This window comes from Staurois parvus, unplaced genomic scaffold (assembly GCF_062004578.1).
Source record: "Staurois parvus isolate SC_StPar_1 unplaced genomic scaffold, SC_StPar_1.0 ptg000299l, whole genome shotgun sequence".
In the NCBI taxonomy this organism is placed as follows: domain Eukaryota; kingdom Metazoa; phylum Chordata; class Amphibia; order Anura; family Ranidae; genus Staurois; species Staurois parvus.
In genome coordinates, this window is record NW_028318095.1 from 4,734,754 (window position 1) to 4,762,375 (window position 27,622).

A 27,622-nucleotide genomic window follows, 5' to 3' on the forward strand; every position below is an offset into this window, starting at 1 on the left:
AATAGATTTCCTTAGCAAACTCAATCTGCCATCTTTAACTCTGACACAACTTCAAGAGCTAAACAGAGTTTACGCTAGCTGAAATCCTAAAAACAATAAATTCGCTACCCAAGTTTGTAGAGACAGGGACAGAAAAACTGCAACAGCTCTGGACCGATAACTCCATAGGAGTCCGCAGACACACTGGCCTGACCTGAATAGCCGAGTACTATATGAACTGGATGCTGATGAGTAGTCACTGCTGACCAAAGTACTGTTGCAGACAGAACTATGGCATAGGTAACACACTAGAAATCTGCATTGTTTAACTAACTGAAGAACATCCCAAGATTTTCATAGTCAGCATGAAAAGGAGTTACCCTTGCAGTGGGGCCTCCTCACACTGCACGGGTTAAATGCTCTTTATTGTAGATGATGAGGAATAAGTTGCAATACTTACTGTATTCTTCACTCCGACAGGCTTCAGCGTTCTCCTCCACCCTTGCGGTGGACAGTCACCTTGTCATCCTTCCATATGATTCTGGGCTATTGCACTTGCATTGGCCTTATCGTGCAATCATGGCCCGGAGGATCACATAGGAGACTTTGGGTGACCTGTCACACAAATTGAGGATGCCTGCTGTAGCAAGGAGTAAGTTATTACACCTTATTGCTCATCCCCTAAAGTTAACAAGCATTTAGCCCTTGCACTGCAGGGGCAATTGTAGGATAGTTTTTTGGGAAATCACTGAGTTGGGCTTTAACATATCCAGCATTAATCTGCCAGCACCTGTTAATAAAAATTCTTTCAAAAGAACAGCAGAGCTGAAGACGACATATCCCTTCTCCTGAGGATACTAGCAAAAAACTGAAGCACGATAATCAGGAGCAGGGTTATCTAGGACAAATGCTTTTTTTTTTTCAGTGTCCATATCTCTGGTAAATGGCAATGTAACCCAACAAGCAATAAATTCTTCTGTTACTTAGTGGATGACAATCTAAGTTTATACACTCAGAAGAAATCTTAGAAGCAGTTTTATTTTGGGAGAACAGAAGAGTTCATCTCGGCTGATCATAACCCAACAAATGTCCTTCTTTCTGAGATCAATCAGCCAAGGGTGTCTGCAAGGTATCAGTATCCAAAGTGCCCTTACAGTGTTATATAAGATATGAAAAATGTGACTCTCCAAAACAGAAATGTTAACGGAGCAACATATAAATGATGTGCAAAAAGTTCACTTTATTCAGCAATGTATGCAGCTGTTTAGGAAGCTAGGGCCATCATAAATGTCACCCCTGGATTCAAACACTACTTTAAGTACAATTTAAAAACTGTACTTGTCTCCTCTTCAGACGTTTCCCTGAACAAAAGACTTCATCGCTAAAGCACAACCCATTCATGTAAAAATTAAAAAAAAAAAAAGGACTTCAATATTCGACATTTCCAGAAGTATTAAATGCCTGCATCCAACATCACATGCTATGGTTCCTTCCTGAGTCAGTGCAGAGCTCAGCAGTGACATAAGAGATGCTTTAAAGCAATCCTAAGGGCCTTGCAAAATATTTTAACCATGTTGTGACACACCATATTGTAGACATCTCCAGATGCGTGTCTATTTGGATTTCTTGTAGAGTGCCTAAGGCCCAACGGATCAATCTATTATAGAAACAGTGACCAGGGTCCATGATCGCTTGCTCTGATGTGTCCTTTCCTTTTGCAATTTACTACTGGTTAGTAAGGCCACATATTAGAATGATGGGCAAATAGAAGAATGAGGGAGTGTGTGGGCCTGGGATAACAGAAGAAGGTGTTTGCAGTCTCCATAATGCGGTGATTTGGGTTTCTGGGATTCCCCGATACTCTAAAGGACATACAAACAAAATGCTGAAGATGTCTTTGGTGTCCCTTCACAAATCTTTGGAGAACTACAGGTACAGTTAGGTCCATATATATTTGGACACAGGCACAATTTTCATACTTTTGGCTCTGTATGCCACCAGAATAAATTAAAACGAAACAATCCAAATTAATTTAAAGTGCAGACTTTCAGCTTTAATTCAAGGGGTTGAACATAAATATCAAGTACAAATTTTAGGAGCTGCAACAATTTTCATACACAGTCCCTCCATTTTCAGGGGCTCAAATGTAACTGGACAATTTAATAAAATCATAAATAAAATGTTCATTTGTAATATTTTGTTGAGAATCCTTTACTGGCAATGACTGCCTGAAGTCTGGAACCCATGGACATTACCAAAGAGTTTCCTCCTTTCTGATGCTTTGCCAGGCTGTAACTGCAGCTGTCTTCAGTTGTTCTTTGTTTGTGGGTCTTTCTGCCTTTAGTTTTGCCTTCAGCAAGTGAAATGCATGCTCAATTGGGTTGAGATCAGGTGATTGACTTGGCCATTGCAGAATATTTCACATATCTTCCTTCAAAAGCTCCTGCAGTGTGTTTTTGATCATTGTCCATCTGTACTGTGAAGCGCCGTCCAATCAACTTTGCTGCATTTGGCTGAATCTGGGCTGACAGTATATCTCTAAACACTGCAGAATTCATCCAGCTGCTTCTGTGACATCATCAATAAACACCAATGACCCAGTGCTACTGGAAGCCATGCATGCTTATGCCATCACACTGCCTCCACCAGGTTTTACAGATGACGTTGTGTGCTTTGGATCATGAGCTGTTCCAATCCTTAGCCAAACTTTTTTCTTTCCATCATTCTGGCACAGATTAATCTTAGTTTTATCCGTCCAAAGAATGCTTTTCCAGAACTGGTCTGGATTGTTTAGATGTTTTTTGGCAAAGTCTAATCTGGCATTTCTATTCTTCAGGCTTATGAATAATTTGCACCTTGTGATGAACCCTCTGTATTTGCTCTCGTGAAGTCTTCTCTTGATTGTAGACAATGATACGCCCACCTCCTGAAGAGTGTCCTTCACTTTTCTGGATGTTACGAATGGGTTTTTCTTTACCATAGAGAGGATACAGCGATCATCCACCACTGTTGTCTTCCATGGACGTCCATGCCTTTTTTTGTTGCTGAGCTCACCAGTGCATTCTTCTTTCCTCAGAATGTACCAAACTGTTGATTTGGCTACTGGTAATGTTGCTGCTATCTTTCTGTTGGATTTGTTTCATTTTTGAAGCCTTACAATGGCCTGTTTCACTTGTATGGACAGATCCTTTGAATGCATGATGTAGGTTCACACCAGTAGATTCCAAATGCAAATACCACACTTAGAATCAACTCCAGACCTTTTACCTGCTTAATTTATAAAGAAATAATGGAGTAGCCCACACCTGGCCATGAAACAGCTTTTGAATCAATTGTCCATTTACTTTTTGTACCTTGAAAAAAGAGGCATGGATACTCTAAAGAGCTGTAATTCCTAAACCCTTCCTCCCAATTTGGATGTACAAATCCTCAAATTAAACCTTAGAGTGTGCACTTTCAGGCCATATCCATTATATAATTATAACTTGACTATGTTTTGGTCAATACCTGAAAAAAAACTAAAATTGTACCTGTGTCCAAATATATATAGACCTAACTGTATATGCCTGCAATAATATACAAAATACCTAATACATTGCTGAAGTAAATCATGCTTAATCAGTGTGCAGCAGTTTTCAAATGTCTGATCACTTTATTCTGGGCTTCTGTTCTTGCATCCATAAGCAAATTTCAGTTGCTCTCCTTCAGAGGTTATTCAAAGCTACAGGTCCATTTTCTAAAGAACTTGTCTATTATTGTCAAATTCAATTAAACTAGTATTTACATTGACATTCATCAAAGATCCATGCCTCATACCGTCAGATTACAAAGATCTTAGAGAATGGGAGGGAGAAAATCTAGCGCTTCAGCCCTTTCATACAACACTGAATCAATAAACTGAAAGACAAGCAAACTGTGGTATAAGCAGATTGACAACCAAGTTATAGTTTACAAATTACATTTTTCAAAGTTCTTACCGGAGGAGCAGACAACCAACCAAACTTTTCTTCTAATTTATTCATATCTCGGTCGAAAGCATATAGAAATCTATAGCGCAAAAGATTATCATCAGCTAAATGAAATTGTCTCCTGGCATAATGGTAACTTTCATTATTTCCTTTTCTCGGGAAATCCAGCCATTCTGGGTGCCCAAATTCATTACCTGTATTTAAAAGTGAAATTTGTATTTTTACTCAAAAAAGTAACATTAGTGTATCAACATATAATGCAAATGAGACTGAATACTAAACTGACGTACAGAACATAATGTTTAGTCTGAGTTCACACCTATGCATAAATGCCTGGCGCTGCAGGTTGATGGGCCCATTGAAATCAATGGATTCACATGAACAAATGTTTTAAAGCATGCTATAATATGTGTTGTAATGCTCATCGACACGTGGAAATATACATTTTCTATGTTGAAGGAATAATTTAGAAATGTTAATTGTGATTAAGCAGTACCACAAAAAAAAAATTACCTTTTGCCCACTTGTGTGAGACCTAAGGCACTGCTGCCTCTGACTGTGCAGGAGATTTGGAGTGACATTTGGTGATATCAATACTGTGCTGCTCACTGCTCTCTCTGCTGGAAGCTCTGACATAATTGTAAGTCAACCCCGCCCCCCCCCGATCCCCCACACACCCATAGGACTCAAGGACCCCAGAGACCCAGATTGCTCTGTTATAGAGACAGTAAAAAAACACTATATCCTCTTCTTCAGGTATATTTGCAAAACCAGTGGTTGACCATAGTGCTTTAATACCTTGGGTTTTCTATTTTTTCACTTGCTCGTATTGCATATCTGAAGTCAGGAAGTTGGTATACCATAACAGGTGTATCCACATGACTACACATCAGTTTACCTTTACTACTATGTTTTCTGGAAGGTCCAAATCCTAAGGCACCTAGTGTGTACATTTTTGACTGCTTCTGTGGTTTTTAATCTGGATCTGCTTTGCCCCACACCTCACTATTGGCCAGGACCATCCATTAGGCAAATACTGAAGTGCAGCAGATGACAAGGCTAGGCTTTCGACCACAGGTGCTGGTTAGAATTGCATACCAGAGATCCCCAGATTTTGGGGTTCCTGGGGCTTTCAGTAGGCAACATAAAATGAAATGCAAGCAGCTGGAGATGCCTACTGACATACTACTGACACTTATACAACTTTTAACTGACTTTGACTATGTTCTAAAAGCATCATTTGAAACTATTTTTTCTTTTTAACCAATAAAAGTACTATTATACAGAATAAAGAAAGGGTATCAAATAATACTCCAAAGAAAGCCCCTTCCAGCAGTACTCTCCTGATTCAAAATAAGAGGCCTTTACAGAACATTATAAATGTCTTTTATCAACACTGCATGTCCCTGGTTTTGAAAACTTCAAGTTTAATCATACTCCAGGTACAGAGTCAAGAAACAAAAGATGGAAAACAATGCAAAAGATAATTAACAACTTCCGCAGGGAAAAAAATCTAAAGGCTTTTATCCTCATGATCCCTCTGTAAACAGCAACATGTGAAGCATGGATAATATGAAGGTAAGTATAGGGACATACAACTGAGATTTGGTTTTCTGTAATTAATTTAAAGTTTTTTCTTATGAAACTATAAAATGTCAAAGACAAGGAGAACAGTTAATTAAATTAAAACAATCGGGTGCTAATGAACAGCAAAAATATAAATGTTTCATTGCAGATGATTTTTAATCGCTCTAGGGAAAGCAGATACTTTTGTATGTTAGATATATTTACCTATTAGTATTACATTTAAAAGACCTTGTAAACAATGTGAAGGGTACTGAGAAGCAAGGATGGTGGAAGATACTCAGAGCTACTGGAAGATGGGCTATGGGACTGGCTTACTGGTGGCAGCTAAGAACTCCACAATGCTGGGAAAACGGCTGCTGTAGGATGTGATAGAAACATATTCAAAGTGAACAAAAAAAACCTAAAAAACTTTGCAACTTCAGAGTGAAAAAACTAAGCACTGCAGTAGCAAGGAAAAGAAAAAATCTTCAAAAACTGACACTTCTGGGAATGTCAGATTCCTGGTCTCCACTGCACTCATTCTTCTCACCAACCCCTGCATCATTGGCCGACACATGTTGATCGGCTTCTACTGTGTTCAATCACAGCAGAAGCGGCATTCCAGTGACAGTCACCTGCCCCCTGTGGCAGAAATGCAAAATCACAATTATATATGTCATTTTGCACAGACCGTCCGCCCTGTAGCAGTAAATGTGGATGGAAAGTGGTAATTATCAGGGAAAGCAGAGGTTCTAGGGAAAGCAGATATATTTGTATGTTAGATATAGTACCAATTAGTATTACATTTAAAAGACCTTGCAAACAATGTGAAGGCTACTGAGAAGCAAGGATGGCGGAGAATACTCAAAGCCATTGGAGGATGTAGATAGGCTATGGTTAAGCTGAAGATTATGTGAATACCTGTATCACCAGAACCTCTGGGGATGGTGTTGGATATTTGTGCAATGAGCAAAGTCCCTAGGATTGGTTTACTGGTGGGAGCTAAAAATTCCACAATGCTGGGTAAAGGGCTGCTGTAGGGTGTTATAGAAACATAATCAAAGTGAAAAATACCTAACAAACTTTGCAACTTCAGAGTGAGAAAAACTATGCACAGCAGTGGCAAGGAAAAGAAAAAGAATCTTCAGAAACTGACATTTCTGGTAATTTCATTCTTATCATCAACCCCTGCATCATTACTGTGTCATGGAAATCGACATTCCTGAAATAGTTGTTTTGTGACGATTCTTCAGCTACTGATTTATCCTTACTATTGCAGCACTCAGCAGCAGGATAGCTGAGCTTTTAGTGACAATATCACTTCAGAAAGGGAACTGGACTGATCACTGCTTGTGGACTTCAAATACTGTAGAAGTCTGCAATGTGGGAGGACATAGCAGAGGCAACAGAAAAGGAGCAGGACCATGCAAATATAGAGTGATTGTAAGCATAAGGTGCTAAGAACATATAAAAGCAGTGAGGACTAAATGTGGCATAAAGCAACAACCACTTGCCTCAATGAAAACAGAAAGCCTTGACCACTTGACCTCCGGAAGATTTACCCCCCCCCCCCCACTTCATGACCAGGCCATTTTTTGCAATATGGAGCTGCGTTACTTTAACGGACAATTGTGTGGTGAAGCAATGCTGTACATAAATAAAATTCATGTCATTTTGTTCCCACAAATAGAGCTTTTTTTAGTGGTATTTGATCACCTCTGGGTTTTTTATGTTGTTTGCGCTATAAACGAAAAACACCGACATTTAAAAAAAAAACCTATATTTTTTACTTTCTGCTATAAAACATATATAATAAAAATGTTTTTATAAAATCTAATTTCTTCATAAATTTAGGAGAAAATGTATTCTGCTACATATTTTTGTAAAAAAAAAAAAATCACAATAAGTGTATATTGATTGGTTTGCACAAAAGTTATAAAAGCATCTAGAAATAGCGGTATATATACTGGAATTATTTTTATAGCAGCAATTGCGGCGGTCAGCAACTTATAGTGGGTTGCGATATTGCGGCGAGCAGTTTGACACTGACACTTTGTGGGAACCAGTGACACCAATACAGTGATCAGTGCTAAAAATATACACTAACACAGTACTGAGAATGGTTGGGAAGGGGTTAAACATCTAGGGTGATCAAAGGGTTGTGTGCCTAGCCAGTGTTTTTGTGTGTACAGTGTGCAGTTTTCACTAGGCAATCTGCTACATTTTATTTCCTGCATAAAATCTAGCAGATCACAGCTGACAGAACACAGCTCTCCCTTGTTTACTTAGGCAGAGCTGTGTTCTGTCTCCTCGGCAATGCTGGTGCTCATTCACAGCAGAAGCGGATTTCCGGCGGGAGGCGCACTCCCCCAATGGCGGACGTGCTAAACGTTATTTTGCACAGAACATCCACCCTGTAGCAGTAAATCTGTTATAGGGTGAATGGAAAATGGCTAATATCAACTCCTGGAAAAATAAACAATAAAGCAAGAATTGATAATGAATGTGGCATTCTACAACTGTTTATTTTCCTGTGCAGCCTGGTTGTGATAGTATGGCAACTAGACATGGCAGACATTACCGGTAGCAGGGCTGGGCCTGCAAGAGCAAAAAAAGGCTTTAAAAGTTCTTCAAAACACCCAACAGAAGATTCCCTAGAAGAGAGAACATCCTCAATAGGAACTGTAAATAGCAGGATGTACTACCAGAATAGTTAATGTCTTTTTAAAATCCTTTTCCATAGGACAGATCTCAGCAAAACCATTAGGAGAAGTATAAAAAATTTCAAAGTTGAGCCAGTCATCATAAAGTGCACAGTCAATCTGGGTGGGAGTATTGGATAAGTCTTTCTGGACTTGTCTATAAGAATGCTTGCGTGAAGTAATCTGCATAGTAAATTTCTTTTGTGCATAGACTGCTAAGTGGCCACATATAGAATTTTTTTTTTTTTTTAAGTATAGGTTGATAAATTTAAAAGGAATGCATTTTTTTTGGAGAGCAAAATTTTCAAGCTGGTGGTAGTGATTGTAATAACAGTGTGGTTACAAATCCTATCAGGTATACATACACCTGTATATGGCCAGCCTAAATGCAATAATAGATTAGGATGAACATATTAAATGGCTGGTTCAAGCAGTTACAAAAATGTTTATGCAGAATGAAAAAATGGAACAAATTTTACACACAAGCATATATATACACACACAAACTTGGCTGAAGAAACAGCTACCTGAATGACAATTAGCTAAAGAATTGAGTATCAAACTTTAATGACTGGGTTAATATATACTTTAAAAAAGAAGCATGGCCAAAGCTTTTTTGGCCATACTTCTCTTCTGCGTCACAAGAATGCACTTACTTGTGCTCGCCTGTGACTCAGAATCAGCCAACAGCAGGCTAAACCCAACTGCTAGGTGACTTCACAAAGCCATTCCAGGCACTGGAAGGATCCCAATAATGATGTGGGGATCAACCTTGATGACTGACTGAAAGCTAGCGGAGCCTCTCAGCAGACCAAGAACTGTGTAATCAGTGGTCACTCAGTTCTCAATGTTAGAGTCAATGTGGGACAGCTGCAGCATTGGACCGATGCTGCAGCATGGACGAGAGTATGTGTTTTTGGTTTTACAGAATCCCACATTTCTCCTTTACCGTAAGTCCTGATGTCAAGCCCTTAGCAAAGTAAAAAGCAGTTATGTGTCTCTCTGGAGAGGATTGTGTTTTGACTACTAAAACGAATATTAGCCATTATGTGATGTTCGTAAAAGACATAACTTTTAAATGTTTAAAACAACAAAGTAAAATTTAAAGCTTAACTCAAGGTAGCTATAAAACAACACCAGATAATGTGGTGTGTACTCATTTTATAAATGTGATATTTATATAGCACAGCTAGTACACATTCCTGAATTTGACCAGGCATCAGCCTCTTATAAACTCTTCTACAGTGGCACTCAAGTCTGACAAAGAGAAGAGTAGCACTAGTAGCCGAGAAGTTACATTGGAATGCACATGTGATGACAAGTAACACTCATAGGAGCATTGTCCCTAGTGCTGGGGCTGCTGACTTCGTTCAAATCTTCAGTCCTCTGAACCCCTATACACTGGCAGTGGTGATCATTCAGTGCTGTAGGGTTAATGCAGCCACTGGACCTATCATAGGCACTCATCAAGAGCACAGACTATGGTTGTCCTTTTCACCACCCTCCTCCATTCAAAGAAGCTGTGCTATAGCTTCCATCAAAGAAAAGTGTTCTATGAATGCAGGATTGGTGGATGAATCAAAGGTTCTCCTCCCCCAATCTTGGAGTGCTTTTTGTTGATGGAAGTTATAGTACAGCTTCTATGAGTGGAGGTGGGAGTGGAAAAGGTGAGCATAGTCAGTGCTCTTGATGAGTGTCCATGACAGGTGAACTTCCAGTACTGTGAGGGAATGGGGGAGGGGGGCTTGGGTGGGCAGAGGACTGAAGATTTTGGCTAAGACACCAGCAGAAGTAACATTTCTCACTAATTGTAAGTACTGTCTCTTGTGTTAAACTTAGGCTTTAACTGTCACAAAATAAAATGTGGTCAATAGTCTGACTGTGGCGCTTTGCAGGGCTGTGTAAATTTCAGAACAGGATGGGCAGGTAAAACACCTTCTGTATATGAATTCCAACTGGGTATGTAGCGGTTTGCCTGGAGTTCAGTTTTAAGGATGTACATAATATGATAAACTTTGTAAACAGCATTTGTTATCTATATTGAAATTCTTAGAAATGTTGTTGAAATATATAGCATGTCCAACAGAATATTTTTTTTTCTGGTAGCTATATTGACTGTCTACCATATTCCATGAAAATAAATTGTTAGCATATCCACACTATTGTTAGATATTATCCACTTGTAAAGACTGCTGTGTACAGGAAGCATAGCAACCAGTAAAACTGGGACCTGTCTAATAGGTAGAATGCATATTTCAAAAGAAGTATATGGGAACAAGAAATGGAGTGTCAGCTTCTATCACAGGTCATCACTGTTCAGCCTGGCGGATTGTTAGATGAACTGCTGTTATAAGCATTTGTACGAAAAAAAAAAACAGGTATCGATGGTGGCACCTTTTCAACAGCTTACTGTGTCAGCAGGGCTGATTTCAAACACTGTCTGAGACCTCAGACAACTCTCCTCTCTGCTGTGGATGATCTAGAACTGTAAATCACAAAAAAACCTCTTGCTCTGTAAGTCGAGCAAGTTTAACTGTTTCTTAGAGAATTATACCATCTATAAATTTTATTATCTGTGACAGAAAATAAAATGTCACACAGTCTATCAACATGCTGCAGAAACGTTGCGGGAGGGGATATGAATATATTTGATATATATATATATATATATATATATATATACACACACACACACACACACACACACACACACACACACACACAGTGGGGCAAAAAAGTATTTAGTCAGCCACCAATTGTGCAAGTTCTCCCACTTAAAAAGATGAGAGAGGCCTGGAATTGGCATCATAGGTAGACCTCAACTATGAGAGACAAATGAGAAAAACAATCCAGACAATCACATTGGCGGATTTGGAAAGAATTTATTTGTATGGTGGAAAATAAGTATTTGGTCAATATCAAAAGTTCATCTCATTACTTTGTTATATATCCTTCATTGGCAATGACAGAGGTCAAACGTTTCCTGTAAGTCTTCACAAGGTTGGCACACACTGTTGCTGGTATGTTGGCCCATTTCTCCATGCAGATCTCCTCTAGAGCAGTGATGTTTTGGGGCTGTTGCTGGGCAACACAGACTTTCAACTCCCTCCAAAGGTTTTCTATGGGGTTGAGATCTGGAGACTGGCTAGGCCACTCCAGGACCTTGAAATGCTTCTTACGAAGCCACTCCTTCGTTGCCCGGGTGGTATGTTTGGGATCATTGTCATGTTGGAAGACCCAGCCACGTTTCATCTTCAATGCCCTTGCTGATGGAAGGAGGTTTGCACTCAAAATCTCACGATACATGGCCCCATTTATTCTGTCCTGTACATGGATCAGTCGTCCTGGTCCCTTTGCGGAGAAACAGCCCCAAAGCATGATGTTGCTAACCCCATGCCTCACAGTAGGTATGGTGTTCTTTGGATGCAACTCAGCATTCTCTCTCCTCCAAACACGACGAGTTGGGTTTCTACCAAACAGTTCTATTTTGGTTTCGCCTAACCATATGACATTCTCCCAATCCTCTTCTGGATCATCCAAATGCTCTCTAGCAAACTTCAGATGGGCCCGGACATGTACTGGCTTAAGCAGGGGGACACATCTGGCACTGCAGGATCTGAGTCCCTGGCGGCGTAGTGTGTTACTGATGGTAGCCTTTGTTACGTTGATCCCAGCTCTCTGCAGGTCATTCACTAGGTCCCCCCGTGTGGTCCTGGGATTTTCGCTCACCGTTCTTGTGATCATTTTGACCCCACGGGGTGAGATCTTACGTGGAGTCCCAGATCGAAGGAGATTACCAGTGGTCTTGTATGTCTTCCATTTTCTAATTATTTCTCCCACAGTTGATTTGTTCACAACAGGCTGCTTGCCTATTGCAGATTCAGTCTTCCCAGCCTGGTGTTGGTCTACAATTTTGTTTCTGGTGTCCTTCGACAGCTCTTTGTTCATCACCATAGTGGAGTTTGGAGTGTGACTGTTTGAGGTTGTGGACAGGTGTCTTTTATACTGATAACAAGTTCAAACAGGTGCCATTGATACAGGTAATGAGTGCAGGAAAAAGAAGCCTCTTAAAGAAGAAGGTACAGGTCTGTGAGAGCCGGAAATCTTGCTTGTTTGTAGGTGACCAAATACTTATTTTCCACCATAATTTGCAAATAATTTATTTCCAAATCAGCCAATAAGATTGTCTGGACTTTTTTTCTCATTTTGTCTCTTATAGTTGAGGTCTACCTATGATGCCAATTACAGGCCTCTCATCTTTTTAAGTGGGAGAACTTGCACAATTGGTGGCTGACTAAATACTTTTTTGCCCCACTGTATACAGTGGGGATCGAAAGTTTGGGCACCCCAGCTAAAAATTTGTATTAATGTGCATAAAGAAGCCAAGGAAAGATGGAAAAATCTCCAAAAGGCATCAAATTACAGATTAGACATTCTTATAATATGTCAACAAAAGTTAGATTTTATTTCCATCATTTACACTTTCAAAATAACAGAAAACAAAAAAATGGCGTCTGCAAAAGTTTGGGCACCCTGCAGAGTTAATATCTTGTACTGCCCCCTTTGGCAAGTATCACAGCTTGTAAACGCTTTTTGTAGCCAGCCAAGAGTCTTTCAATTCTTGTTTGAGGTACCTTTGCCCATTCTTCCTTACAAAAGCCTTCCAGTTCTTTCAGATTTCTGGGCTGTCTGTCACGCACTGCTCTTTTAAGGTCTATCCATAGATTTTCAATTATGTTGAGGTCAGGAGATTGTGAAGGCCATGGCAAAAACTTACTTCAGTTTACGCCTCTTGATGTAATCTCCCGTGGATTTCGAGGTGTGTTTAGGATCATTATCCATTTGTAGAAGCCATCCTCTCTTTAACTTCAGCTTTTTCACAGATGGCATCAAGTTACCATCCAAAATTTGCTGAAATTTTATTGAATCCATTTTTCCTTCTATTCATGAGATGTTCCCTGTGCCACTGGCTGCAACACAACCCCAAAGCATGATTGATCCAACCCCATGCTTAACAGTTGGACAGAGGTTCTTTTCATTAAATTCTGTGCCCCTTCTTCTCCAAACGTACCTTTGCTCATTCCGGCCAAAAAGTTCAATTTTAACCTCATCGGTCCACAGAACTTGTTTCCAAAATGCATCAGGCTTGTCTATATGTTCATTTGCAAACGATGATTTTTGTGGTGAGGACGTAGAAGAGGTTTTCTTCTGATGACTCTTCCATGAAGACCATATTTGTACAAGTATCTCTTTTTAGTGGAATAGTGTACCACAACTCCAGTGTCTGCCAGATCTTTCTGGAGGGATCGTGCAGTCAAACGTGGGTTTTGAATTGTTTTTCTCACAATCCTGCGAGCTGTTCTGTCTGATATTTTTCTTGGTCTTCCAGATCTTGCTTTAACTTCCACTGTTCCTGATGACTGCCATTTCTTAATTACATTAATAATATTGACATCTGAATACGCTTTGCTATCTTCTTATAGCCTTTTCCAGCTTTGTGAGCATCAACTATTTTCAGTTTCAGTTTTCTAGACAACTGCTTAGAAGAACCCATGGTGCTGATTGTTGGGGCAAGGTCAGATGAGTCTGGGCATTTAAAACCTTTGAGATTGACACCACCTGGTCTTCCCAGACGATGATTGAGAACAATCCATGACACTGGCACGTCTCAGCTTGGCAAAGGGGGCAGTGCATGCTATAAATTCTGCAGGGTGCCCAAACTTGTGCAGATGCCATTTTTTTGTTTTCTGTTATTTTAAAAGTGTAAATGATGGAAATAAAATCTAACTTTTGTTGACATATTATAAGAATGTCTAATCTGTAATTTGATGCCTTTTGGAGATTTTTCCATCTTTCCTTGGCTTCTTTATGCACATTAATACAAATTTTTAGCTGGGGTGCTCAAACTTTCGATCCCCACTGTATATATATGTATGTGTATATATATATATATATATACACACACACACACTGTAATGGCAAAAGTATTCGGACACCCCTCCAAATCATTGGATTTAGGTGTTCTAATCACCACTCAGTGCACTCAAGCGTGGTACCATGATATTGCACAGGGGGGCAACCTAAGTCCATCCGCGAAATTTCCTAGCTACTAAATATTTCACTGTCAACTGTTAGTGGTATTATAACAAAATGGAAGCATCTGGGAAGAACAGCAGGGTCAGCGCATGCTGAAGCCACCAACTGTCTGCAAAGTCAATAGCTAAAGACCTCCAAACTTCATGTGGCCTTCAGATTAGCATAACAACAGTGCGTAGGGAGCTTCGTGGGATGGGTTTCCATGGCCGAGCAGCTGCATCTAAGCCTTACATCACCAACTGCAATGGCACCACTTGGAAGAGAAATGTCACAAGGCCTAAGAAAGAAAATAATTTCTTTAGACAAGAAAGGTGAAGGCTACAAGATCAGAAAAGGTTTACTTATCAGTGAGAATACTGTAGGAAAAGTGATACAAAAATTTAACAAAGACCTACAGCCATCTCACAGAGACATTCATGGAAGTTAACATTTCTACAGGAGCGTCTTCTGAGATGAGAAGAGTTGAAGAAAATCACCATGCAAGTTCACTGCATTTAGCTAAAGTAGAAAGCCAAACTGTGGTGATTGTTTCCCTTAACACAATACGGTGTACACTGCAAAGGAATGGCATGCATGGGTATCGTCCACAAATGAAGCCTCTAGTAAAGTCCATGCACAAAAAGGCTCGCCTAGAATTAGACAGGGCCCATACTGAAAAAGAATACTACTGGGACTCTGTACTCTGGAGTGATGAGACCAAGATTAATATTTTTGGAAATGATGACTTCAAAACTGATTGATGTCGCAAAAGGTGAGTAGTACAAACAAAAATGCATGATGCCTACAGTGAAACATGGTGGTAGCAGTGTCCTTCTGTGGGGCTGCATGAGTGCTTCTGGTGTCGGGGACTTGCATTTCATTGATGGTATCATGCATTCACAGATGTGCTGCTCTACATTAAAAGAGAAGATGCTACTATCACTCCGTACCCTTGGTCTTCGTACACTTTCCAAACATGACAATGATCCAAAACACACATTTAAGAACACTGTTGCGTTTCTGAAAAAGAACAGGGTGAAAGTGATTCAATGGCCAAGTATGTCTCCTGATCTGAACCCAATCGAACAACAATGGGGAATTTTGAAGAGGCAAGTTTAGCATCACTCAACATCCAGCATCCAAGCTCTAAAAGAGGTTGTCCTTGAAAAATGGAAAAAGATAGATATTGCAATATGTCACCAAATTGTTCATTCCACGTCTACAAGACTTGGTGCTGTCCTTACAAATCATCTTGCAAAATACTAGATGTAGTAGTTTATGTTGTGGGGTGTATTCATTTTTGCATTAACTAATTTGAGCAAAACTTAAGATTTTGTAATAAATTATATTATTAATCTTATTTTCAGGTAATGAGCGAAACAAATGTTCTATAAGACTCAATTTTGTCAAAATTTAGGAAAATGTTTTTGTGCTCATTTGGATATTGATTAAAATCTTACTTTTACTCATTTATGATGATATATATATATTTATATATTTTTTTCTTCATATACAAAGGATGCTGAAGATGGGTCATGGACACATGGACAGGTGCTATGTATCACCTATATTTGGGTTATGGTCTCTTTAAAGGGAAATGGTTGCTGTAGTCAGGGGTTCTCACCCATGCAAGGTGAGAGGTACCAGGACATTTGAGCATTGAGGAGAGGACTGACTTGCAGTTCTCTCTGCATTAGTAATTGCTTATTTAGGACCAAGAATTTTGGAAGTTCAGAGTGATATTCAGGTGGGAAAGATCCTCCACCTCTGATTACTGGGATTAGCCACTTGCCTATCAGGCACTTATACCCCCTTTGTGCCCAGGCCAATTTTCAGCTTTCAGCGCTGTTGCACTTTGAATGACAATTGTGCGGTCAATTTTCTCACACAAATAGAGCTATCTTTTGGTGGTATGTACTCGCCACTGGGTGTTTTATTTTTTTAGCAATAAACAAAAGAGCCAACATTTTGACATTTTTTTTCTTTGTTTCTATTATAAAATTTTGCAAACAGGTAATTTTTCTCCTTCTCTGATGTGCATTGAGGAGGCTGCACTGATAGCCAGCACTGACAGGCACTGATGAGCATTGATAGGTGGCACTGATATGCAACAATGATGGCCGCTGATAGGCGGCAATGACTGACGGCGCTGCATGGCGGCACTGCTGGCCAGCTCTGATGGCACAGGTGGGTGGTACTCATGGGCACTTGTGGGCGGCACTGATCATCAGTGCAGATCCGTCCTCTAACAATTGCCAGTTATCGGCAGTACTTTCCTCACACTGTGACAGCGTGAGGAAAGTGCAGTCGATAACCGGCAACAGAATTTATCGGTGATGTGCTGTGTCATTGGACACGGTTGATCACGTGGTAAAAAGCCGTTGTGATTGGCATTTTACCACATCACGTGATCAGCTGTGTCCATAGGACACAGCGATCATGGAGATTGCCGGGGGAGGGCATCATATGATGCCCTCCCAGAACTGGCCAGCCACGGTGAAGCAGTCATTCGGCTATCTGCGGTCGACAAGTGGATAAGCAGCCTTCAGGAAGCAGCACTGAAGATAGGAAGTTCCCAGTGTTGGGGGTGGAGTAGCAGGAGTTTGAAGAGGAGACCTGTCTGTGTGCTGCAAGCTCCCAAACATTTACAGTAAAGCTGGACTTTCCTAACTTTTGGTAAATCCCTTACATGAACTTTTTCATGTCTTATATTTTATTTGTGCTGAAGACAAGCAGACTTTTGTGTTGTGTTGATGAAATTAAAGTCAGTTTCATTTAGCTGCTGGAAGCTGTTTTTGTTTTGCTTTAAAGAAAAATAAAGACTTTTTATGTTTAAGACAAATGGCTTTGTACGTGATCCCAAGGTGCTATACCCCTGAACTTTACAATATATACAGTACTATATATACTGTACATGCACACATACATAAGTCCAGTGTACAATTGGAAAGTTCTAGTTCAATGCAAGCCCCATGTGTTTACACTTCCCATCCACCTCCACCAGCAGCCAGGTCTAGAGCAGTCACTTCAATGCGTATAGTTCGTTTATACTTTTAATGACCATTTCAAAGGCACAAAATGGCAGCTGAAATGGCACTTGCTGTCAGCAATAGATGTGCACACACTGCAGCATTATGCTGGGAAAGTAGTTCTTTCTAAATGACAAAACAGTAGGAAGGACGCAACAGCCTTATGTATTACCTCAAGAACCATTTAATGATTAAAACCATTCAAATACTCACAGAAGCCATGTGGCTACAAGTCTTTAGTATAACCTGAACCACAGTCATAAGTCAAAAATATGGATGTCCAATTCAGAAGCACAATACTAAACAGTAGGTGCAAGAGATGATGCTCTGAGGAAGAGGGCATACATGGTTCTGGAGGTTAGACCCAAGGCTGTTGCGCTTTTCTTGCTATTTTCATGTAGTGTCTGTAGCAGTTTGTACAATGTCTCTCATTGGACATGACACAGTGCACCCAAAGATCTTTTTTCTTTTTCTCCCATGTTTTTTGAGCACACAAATATGAACAGGTCCAAATATGCAGAAGTCAGTGGATGCTCATTTATTTGGTTTATACACAGAATTGAACTATTCTGATTCACTAATTCTGGTTTGATTGATGGTGATATTTATATCCTTTTTTAATTTAACCTTAATGCATTTTCTGTATTGAAGTAAAGGAAAAACCTTCTGTGATCAGTCTCCATCCAAATACTTACCTGAGACCGATCTGGATCCAGCACTACTCTCTCTCCATCCTCAAAGGGCTCAGAAGCAGCAGTGGAAATCATTGGCTCCTGCTGTTGTCAATCAAATCCTGTGAGAAGAAAAAGGGGTGGGCCGAGTTGCACTGTGTGTTAATAGATGCACAAAGTCTGGCTTGGGATCGAGCACCCACGAGTGCCCTCTTAGCACTCAGAATGGAGGAGTTGCCAGGAGCACCGCCAGGGGACCCTAGAAGAGGAGGTTTGGGGCTGTCCTGTGCAAAACCATTGCACAGAGCAGGCAAGTATGACATTATTTTAAAAAAGCCCTACTGAATTTTCAGTTTGAATCAGCTAAAAACATCCAGTCGGATCAAATCTAAAGGTGTGAAAAGTCTTAAGCTGGGTATACACATACCGAAATTCAGCTGGTTAAGCAGGAACTCTTGGCATGTGTGTAACGCTGTCTGTTAAACAGAAGCCAGTCTAACTACCAACTTCTGTTGAACGGTCCTTCTTGAAAACCAGCTTTCGATCAAAGCTTGCAGTCAATGGCTACCGCACTAATTTTTGTATTCTGACTGAGATGGTGTCCCCGCTGTCAAAATTTGTGTTAATGCAGGGATAGGTAAGGTTTTTTTCTATTCAACTCACTGGTTAAGCAAAAAAAAACAAAAACTGTGATTGCATACCCTGCTTTACAGTTTTGTTTCCTTCAGAAAGTAATCACAGCACATGAAAACATAGCAACCATCAAAACTGATACCTGCCTAAGAGGTACAATGCATATTTCAAAAGCCCGAAGAAGTATATGGGAACAAAAAACAGAGTCCCAGCTTTCAGCATGCCGTAGGAAAGGACCATTGTTCGCCATGTGATAGCAGTAGTCTCTGCAGAGATTCGCTACACCTCTTGCTGAGTCAGACCTAAGGCCCTCCAATCAGTAGGGATCACAAGCTTTGATAATTATAGGTACAGTTGTGTTCAAAATAATAGCATTCAGACATCACTAACCTGTTTAATCACTGTTTTTGGTAGAAATTATATTTCTACATGGCAAATAATTTACTAGCAGGTGTAGTAGAGTAATAGAAATCCTACAAACCCAACAGTCATGACATGCATACTGCTGATTTTGTGTAATTGAATCACTAATTGAAAGGGGCATGTTCAAAATAATAGTTCAAAATAATAGCAGCGTAGAGTTCTATTAGTGAGGTCATTCATTCTTTGAAAAACAAGTGGCAATTATTGCCCTTATTTATGGAAGGAAGGCAGCAAATGTTGTACATGTTGGTTACAGTGCATTTCTCTCTGAAATTCTGAGGAAAATGGGTTGTTCCAGACATTGTTCAGAAGAACAGCGTACCTGGATTAAAAAGTTGATTGGAGAGGGGAAAATATATAAAAAAGTGCAGAAAATGATAGGCTGCTCAGCTAAAATGCTTTAAAATGGCAACCAAAACCTGAAAGATGTGGAAGAAAGCGAAAAACTACCATTCGAATGGATAGAAGAATAGCCAAAATGGCAAGGACTCAGCCAACAATCAGCTCCAGGAAGATCAAAGGTGGTCTAAAGTTCCCTCTGAGTACTGTTACAATTAGAAGACGCCTATGTGAACCCAAGCTATCTGCAAGAAGCCCCCGCAAAGTCCCACTGTTGAAAAAAAGACATGTGCTGAAGAGTTTACAATTTGCCAAAGAGCACACTGACTGGCCTAAAGAGAAATGGCGCAACATTTTGTGGACTGATGAAAGTAAGATTGTTCTTTTTGGGTCTAGTGGCCGGAGACAGTTTGTCAGACGACCCCCAAACACTGAATTCAAGCCACAGTACACTGTGAAGACAGTGAAGCATGGTTGAGCAAGCATTATGATATGGGGATGTTTCTCATACTACGGTGTTGGGCCTATTTATTGCATACCAGGGATCATGGATCAGTTTGAATACATCAGAATACTTGAAGAGGTCATGCTGCCTTATGCTGAAGAGGAAATGCCCTTGAAATGGGTGTTCCAACAAGACAACGACCCCAAACACACCAGTAAACGTGCAACATCTTGGTTCCAGACCAACAAGACTGACGTTATGGAGTGGCCAGCCCAATCCCCGGATCATAATCCAATAGAAAACTTGTGGGGTGACATCAAAAATGCAGTTTCTGAGGCAAAATTAAGAAATAGAGAAGAACTGTGGAATGTAGTCCAATCATCCTGGGCTGGAATACCTGTTCACAGGTGCCAGAAGTTGGTTGACTCCATGCAACACAGATGTACAGCAGTTCTCAGAAACAGTGCTTATACAACTAATTATTAAGTGATTCAAAAGAAAGCAAAATCTTCAAACATTTTTCAGTTTATATAGTGAATGTTTGAGTTTGTAAAGAAGAATACAAACACTGCTATTTTTTTGAACAGACTAATATTCACTTTTCTTCAATTTTTTTAGAGGAACAACACAAATTTGATATATTTTTCTTCATGTTTTGATTTGGAATAGAATGTGTAGTGTTCCCAATGCATTTGTGTGTATGGAAATAAAAGCTATTAGAAGGCTTTTTAACTTTATTCACTTTTTTCAACACACTGCTATTATTTTGAACACAACTGTAAGTACACTACTCAAAAAAGGAACACTTTGAAAACACATCAGATCTCAATGTGGAAATATATCATGCTGGATATCTATATCGATATGAACTGGCTAATGTGTTAGGAACATAAGGATGTGCCATCGTTTGATGGAAATGAAAATTATCAATCTACATAGGACTGAATTCAAAGACACCCCGAAAATCAAAGTGAAAAAAATGATGCAGCAGGCTAGAAATTTCATAGCAGCAACTCAAAATGGCACTCAGTAGTTTGTATGGCCCCCACGTGCTTGAATGCATGCCCGACAAAGTCAGGACATGCGCCTAATGAAACAACAGATGATGGCCTGTGGTATTTCCTCCCAGATCTGGACTACGGCATCACTGAGCTGAGGTGCAACCTGGTGGCGTCGGAATGGACTGAAACATGATATCTCAGAGGTGTTCTATTGGATTTAGGTCAGGCGAGCGTGGGGGCCATTTAACGGTATCAATTCCTTCATCCTCTAGGAACTGCCTGCATACTCTCGCCACATGAAGTCGGGCATTGTCATGCATCAGGAGCAACCCTGGACCCACTGTGCCAGTGTAGGGTCTGACAACGGGTCCAAGGATTTCATCCTGATACCTAATGGCAGTCAGGGTGCCATTGTTTAGCCTGTAGAGGTCTGTGCATCCCTCAATGGATAGGTCTCCCCAGACCATCACTGACCCACCACCAAAACCATCATGCTGAACGATGTTGCAGGCAGCATAACGATGTTACAGGCATCCACGGCTTCTCCAGACCCTTTCACGTCTGTCACATGTGCTCAGAGTGAACCTACTCTCATCTGTGAAAAGCACAGGGCACCAGTGGTGGACCTGCCAATTCTGGTGTTCAGTGGCAAATGCTAATCGAGCTCTATGGTGCCAGGCAGTGAGCACAGGGCCCACTAGAGGATGTCGTGCACTCAGGCCGCAATCATGAAGTCTGTTTTTGGTTGTTTGGTCAGGGACATTCAAACCAGTGGCCTGCTGGAGGTCATTTTGTAGGGCTCTGGCATTGCTAATCCTGTTCCTCCTTGCACAAAGGAGCAGATACCGGTCTTGCTGATGGGTTAAGGACCTTCTATGGCCCTGTCCAGCTTTGCTAGAGTAACTGCCTCTCTCCTAGAATCTCCTCCATGCTCTTGAGACTGTGCTGGGAGACACCACAAATCTTCTGGCAATGGTATGTATTGATGTGCCATTCTAGAGGAGTTGGACTGCCTGTGCAACCTCTGTAGGTCCAAGTATCGCCTCATGCTATCAGTAGTGACACTGACCCTAGCCAAACGCAAAACTAGCAAAAAACAGTAAAAAAAAGATGAGTAGGAAAAAAAAGGTCAGTACCCTCCACCTGTAAAACCATTCCTGTTTTGGGGGTTGCCTCATTGTTGCCCATCTAGTGCACCAGTTGTTAGTTTCATTAATACCAAAGTAGCTGAAACAGATTAACAACCCCCTCTACTACTTAACTGACCAGATCAATATCCCAAGAGTTTAATTGACCTTATGCTATACTCTGATTAAAAAGTGTTCCTTTAATTTTTTAGAGCAGTGTTGTGTTTAACCTTTGCAGTAGGACCACTCATTCCACAGAGAACAAAAATGCTTCACTGCTGAAAGGACATACCTTTCTGTTGCTGCTTTATCAGTCTGTACATCTATTTTTTACCTACACCTGGCCAGTGGCATTCTAAGTCGGGTGTGATCTGCACCAGGTGCCAGCTCTTTATGGGTAATGTGGCTGGCCAACACTTTTTTTGTGTTTTTATGCAACACAAAATAATACATGTCAGACAGCCACATCAGTTAATTGCTATGAACAACTGTTTCAGATTCTGGCTGCTCCAGTTTTCATAAAGACCCCACACTGAACATTTCATACTTCTGACTACACTCTGGGTTGTATATATAACATACTCCTGACCACAGCACTCTAAGTACATTCATCCTGAACTTCTTACTTACAACAGAGATTTACTCATAACAACTTACTAAAAAAAAATGTTCTTTAGCAAGGAACATATATTCCACACTAAAGGATAAGTTCACCATTTGACAAAAAATAATAAATGCACATTTTTTTGCACGTATAAAAAATTTGCATTTATTATTTTTTGTTGCAGGAGCCTGTAAAGCATTTCACCAGCGATCAGTAGATTACTGGTTCCATGCAGGTCTTCTGCAGACCTGTCAGTATATCTGCTTGCCCGTATGAGCAAGCCGATACATTCTAACAGGAACAATCGAACTAATACAGCGCTGTGGTAGTTCATTGAGAACTACAAGGTGACATCTGCTAAGGCTGTGGGGACTTGTAGTCTTCTCATTCACAGTGGACTGTGAATGAGTGAAGCAGCCGGGTGGGCTAATGGGGGATGAACTTATCCTTTAATAATTATTAGTGTGTGCTATAAATTGCCTCCAGCATTTCTCCTGTTTCATCTTACTGGAGGCTGCCATTTTGCTGAAGCCCAGAGCCCCTGAGCAGCAGGAAATCATAACGCAAAAATAAACCCATCAATTAATGGTTTCAAAAAATAGTTACATTCCTGGAATACCGGGCTTTCTAACGTGTGTCCTCAACCAAAATGTTACCCATAAAATGGCTGATCTTAGCTGATCACAGCAGCACCATGGCATGCTGATCAAAGAGAAGTCGCTTCCTTGGCTGTAAAGGATAGGAGGGTTTAATTACACTAAGGCTGGAAGCAGATTGGCCTCTATAAATTCGACAGTGCCTAAAAATGGAGAGCAACGAAGCAAGTGCAGAGCAGGGTGAGACAGTGTATTATGGGATTTTAAACAGTATATACACTTATTTTTAAGATTTTATATACAGGTGAAACTTGAAAAATTAGAATATCGTGCAAAAGTTAATTTATTTCAGTAATGCAACTTAAAAGGTTAAACTAATATATAAGATAGACTCATTACATGCAAAGCAAGATAGTTCAAGCTGTGATTTGTCATAATTGTGATGATTATCGCTTACAGCTCATGAAAACCCCAAATCCACAATCTCAGAAAATTAGAATATTACATGCAATCAATAAAACAAGGATTGTACATAGAACAATATCGGACCTCTGAACAGTATAAGCATGCATATGTACTCAGTACTTGGTTTGGGCCCCTTTTGCAGCAATTACTGCCTCAACGCGGCATGGCATGGAAGCTATCAGCCTGTGGCATTGCTGAGGTGTTATGGAAGACCAGGATGTTTCAATAACGGCCTTCAGCTCTTCTGCATTGTTCGGTCTCATGTCTCTCATCTTTCTCTTGGCAATGTCCCATAGATTCTCTATGGGGTTCAGGTCAGGCGAGTTTGCTGGCCAATCAAGCACAGTAATCCCATGGTCATTGAACCAGGTTTTGGTGCTTTTGGCAGTGTGGGCAGGTGCCAAGTCCTGCTGGAAAATGAAGTCAGCATCCCCATAAAACTCGTCTACAGAAGGAAGCATGAAGTGCTCCAAAATCTCATGGTAGACGGCTGCGTTGACCCTGGACTTAATGAAGCACAGTGGACCAACACCAGCAGATGACATGGCTCCCCAAATCAACACAGACTGTGGAAACTTCACACTGGACTTCAAGCATCTTGCAGTGTGTGCCTCTCCATTCTTCCTCCATACTCTGGGTCCTTGGTTTCCAAATGAGATGCAAAAGTTGCTCTCATTAGAAAAGAGGACTTTGGACCACTGAGCAACAGACCCGGTCTGTTTCTCTTTAGCCCAGGTAAGACGCTTCTGACATTGTTTGTTGTTCAGGAGCGGCTTGACAAAAGGAATACGACATTTGAAGCCCATGTCCAGGATCCATCTGTGTGCGGTGGCTTTTGATGCACTGACTCCAGCCTCAGTCCACTCCTTGTGAAAGTCCCCAACAATGGCTTTTTCCTGACAATCCTCTCCAGGCTGCGGTCATCCCTGCTGCTTGTGCACCTTTTTCTTCCACACTTTTCCCTTCCACATAACTTTCTATTAATGTACTTTGATATAGCACTTTGGGAACATCCAACTTCTTTTGCAGTTACCTTTTGAGGCTTTCCCTCCTTATGGAGGGTATCAATGATGGTTTTCTGCACAACTGTCAGGTCAGCAGTCTTTCCCATGATTGTGATTCCTACTGAACCAGACTGAGAGACCATTTAAAGGCTCAGGAACCCTTTGCAGGTGTTATGGCTTAATTAGCTGATTAGAGTGGGACACTTTGAGCCTAGAATATTGCACCTTTTCACAATATTCTAATTTTCTGAGATTGTGGATTTGGGGTATTTATGAGCTGTACGCCATAATCATTACAATTATGACAAATCACGGCTTGAACTATCTTGCTTTGCATGTAATGAGTCTATCTCATATATTAGTTTCACCTTTTAAGTTGCATTACTGAAATAAATGAACTTTTGGATGATATTCTAATTTTTTGAGTTTCACCTGTAGCTATACCTGCAAAAGGGGCCAGCCTGAAGTCATCTAGAAGGACTTCATTTTCTGACTAAAGTTCCTCTGTATAATGGAACAGTTTCATTTTTTAAAATGAGTGTGCTGAGGTTTGTCAGACTCTCGCTTGTGACACAGTCATTAAATAATATTTAATATGCTAGCTTATGTGTGCTGTGTACAGGAGGGGTAGGCGCAGGTTTAACTGCATTTTTAAGCCCCTACCACTGTTTGCACAATATGGCCATGCACTGAGGGAGTGGGGGGTGGGATGCCAGATATGCTAGCCTTTGCACCTGACATGTATTTAGTTAAATTAAAAGTTCAATTGCGATTTTAAGAAGATTAAACCCAAAAGCAAATATTATATTGCAGCTCACCAATTCTTAGATGACTGCATTATTTTTCTTTTTTAGAATTCTTTCTTTTATTTTCACATGATGATCAGACCAGTAAGTCTGTTCTTTTTCAATAAAACAAGCCATCTTGCAGATATAGCAGTTACAGGGATGAGACAAACCATTTGCCACTTACAAAGTTGCTTATAAAGATCAGCTTTTATTTATGTAAAACTAATATCCCATATCCCTTATAAAGTGTGAGCTGGAGTTTGGCTTCATTTTGTAAGTGTATTTAAATCTGCCAGTGCATTCAACACTCCCTTCCCCCAAAATTAATTGTTGCTGTCCAGAGGAGTCTTTGTTCCTTCATTCCGAATGTAGGCACTCTAATACAGGTGTGTTACCGGCCAGATCACCAAGTGAAAACAGAGGGGGGGAAAAAAAAACTAAAAAAAGAAAACAAATGCAGACACTATATGTAATGATTGGTGAAATGCAATATATTACATTTTTGGTTTTGGGTTTGATACTGCTTTGTGTGCTGTGTACTAGAACCAGCTTCAGTTTTACAGTGAGGATCCAGCTGGGAGCCGCTGTCAAATCTCCAACTGGTTCTGGAACACAGCACACACAGATGGGGAAATTACTTCCCTGCTGTGCGTACACTGTTAGGCTGCCTGTGTCAGTAATCCTGCCCACCCACCTGCTTGCTGTTACATAATCCCGCCTGCCTGTTGTTTGTGATGTAAGCCACAGAGCGGGAACTTCCTCACTGTATGTGAGTCATTAACCACTTGCCCTCCAGAGGATTTACCCCCCTTCCTGACCAGGCCATTTTTTACGATACGGCACTGCATTACTTTAACTGACAAGTGCGCGGTCATGCAACGCTGTACCCAAAATAAGTTTATGTCCTTTTCCCACAAATGGAGCTTTCTTTCGGTAGTATTTGATCACCTCTGCATTTTTATTTTTTGTGCTATAAACAAAAAAAGACTTGACAATTTTGAAAAAAAAAAAAACACAATATTTTTTACTTTTTTCTATAAAACATGTTAACAAAAAAAAAGTATTAAAATCAAATGTCATGATAAATTTAGGTCGCTTTAAAGTATAACTAAATGCAAAACTGTTTTTTAGTTTTGGATAGAGTGAAGAGGAATTACAAAATATGTAACTTTTTATTGCTGTTTGTGTCCCCGTTATGGAGATTCACCCGCTCTATTTGTTGTGTTTACCATTATCATTGAAAGTGAAAGTAAAGAAAATCCCAAATTTTGGGTTGTCCCCAGAAAAATAATGGGGAGGAAAGCTTCCCATGGGGACACTAATTCTGGTTACCTGCGGGTTCCCAAGGAATTTCCTTAATTGTTTGGCTATTGACAGGAAGTGAAGGGAAATCTCCGCAATGGGACACAGATGGAAACAAAAATAAAAATCTGACCGGGGATATAACCCACCCTTGCTCTATCCAAAATGAAAAAAAAAGGTTTGCTTATAGTTCTACTTTAAGTCTGGGAACACAATAGTTTAGAGTTTGTATTTTTTTTATAACCACGTAAATTAGACCTGAACTTTCTATGCAAAGTTTTAATAATATATTTTAAAATATGGTTAGTCTAAAAGGTATCATAAAAAGATGTAGTGCCTAATGCTGTTTACATTCAAGAAAATGCACTCACATCATATTTTTAAGCTTTTTCATGTGTTCTTAACAAAACAGCTTATGTATTTACCTTTAGGGAACTAAATACTACACTCCAGTGATCTTGCTGTCTGGTTCTATCTAATCATATTTCTTAAAATCAAAGTCTCTTGAGCAGAAAACTGGATTAAAATAGGTGATTCATCTTTGTTACTTGTAACAACATTGACTTCTACCAAGAGGGCAAACACTGCTTTCACACCATTGCCCAAAAGCAGAAATTAAGCCAGTAAAGTAGCACACACGCCTTTTACTAGTTGCAAAATCCAGCTAGAATCTACTTCTGTCAAGCAGATTATAACACTGGCTGCATTATAGGCAAGTTGTTTTTAAAGAAGACTCCACGTGGTAATTTTTTTAAATTTAGAGCGTGCAGGGTATCACAAGCAATATTATTTGTCTAATTTCCTGTTGTAGGACACAGGAGGTTTAAGAATCAATTTCAATCCACATTTTTCTTGTGAGTAATTCACCTGCATCACACCAATGTTACAAACCACTCTTCCCCCTT

At 40.2% G+C, this 27,622-nt stretch overlaps 1 protein-coding gene across 5 annotated transcripts in view; it reads right to left on the bottom strand.

Annotated features, from left to right (window-relative positions):
* The window catches only part of GBE1 (1,4-alpha-glucan branching enzyme 1), a 221,155-nt gene that overhangs the window by 56,128 nt on the left and 137,405 nt on the right, over window positions 1–27,622 (bottom strand). For all 5 annotated transcript variants that reach the window (XM_089682912.1, XM_089682913.1, XM_089682915.1 and 2 more), the window contains exon 14: window positions 3,957–4,141. In XM_089682912.1, the coding sequence (XP_089539038.1) occupies window positions 3,957–4,141 (185 nt within the window). The remainder of the gene's footprint in view (window positions 1–3,956; window positions 4,142–27,622) is intronic.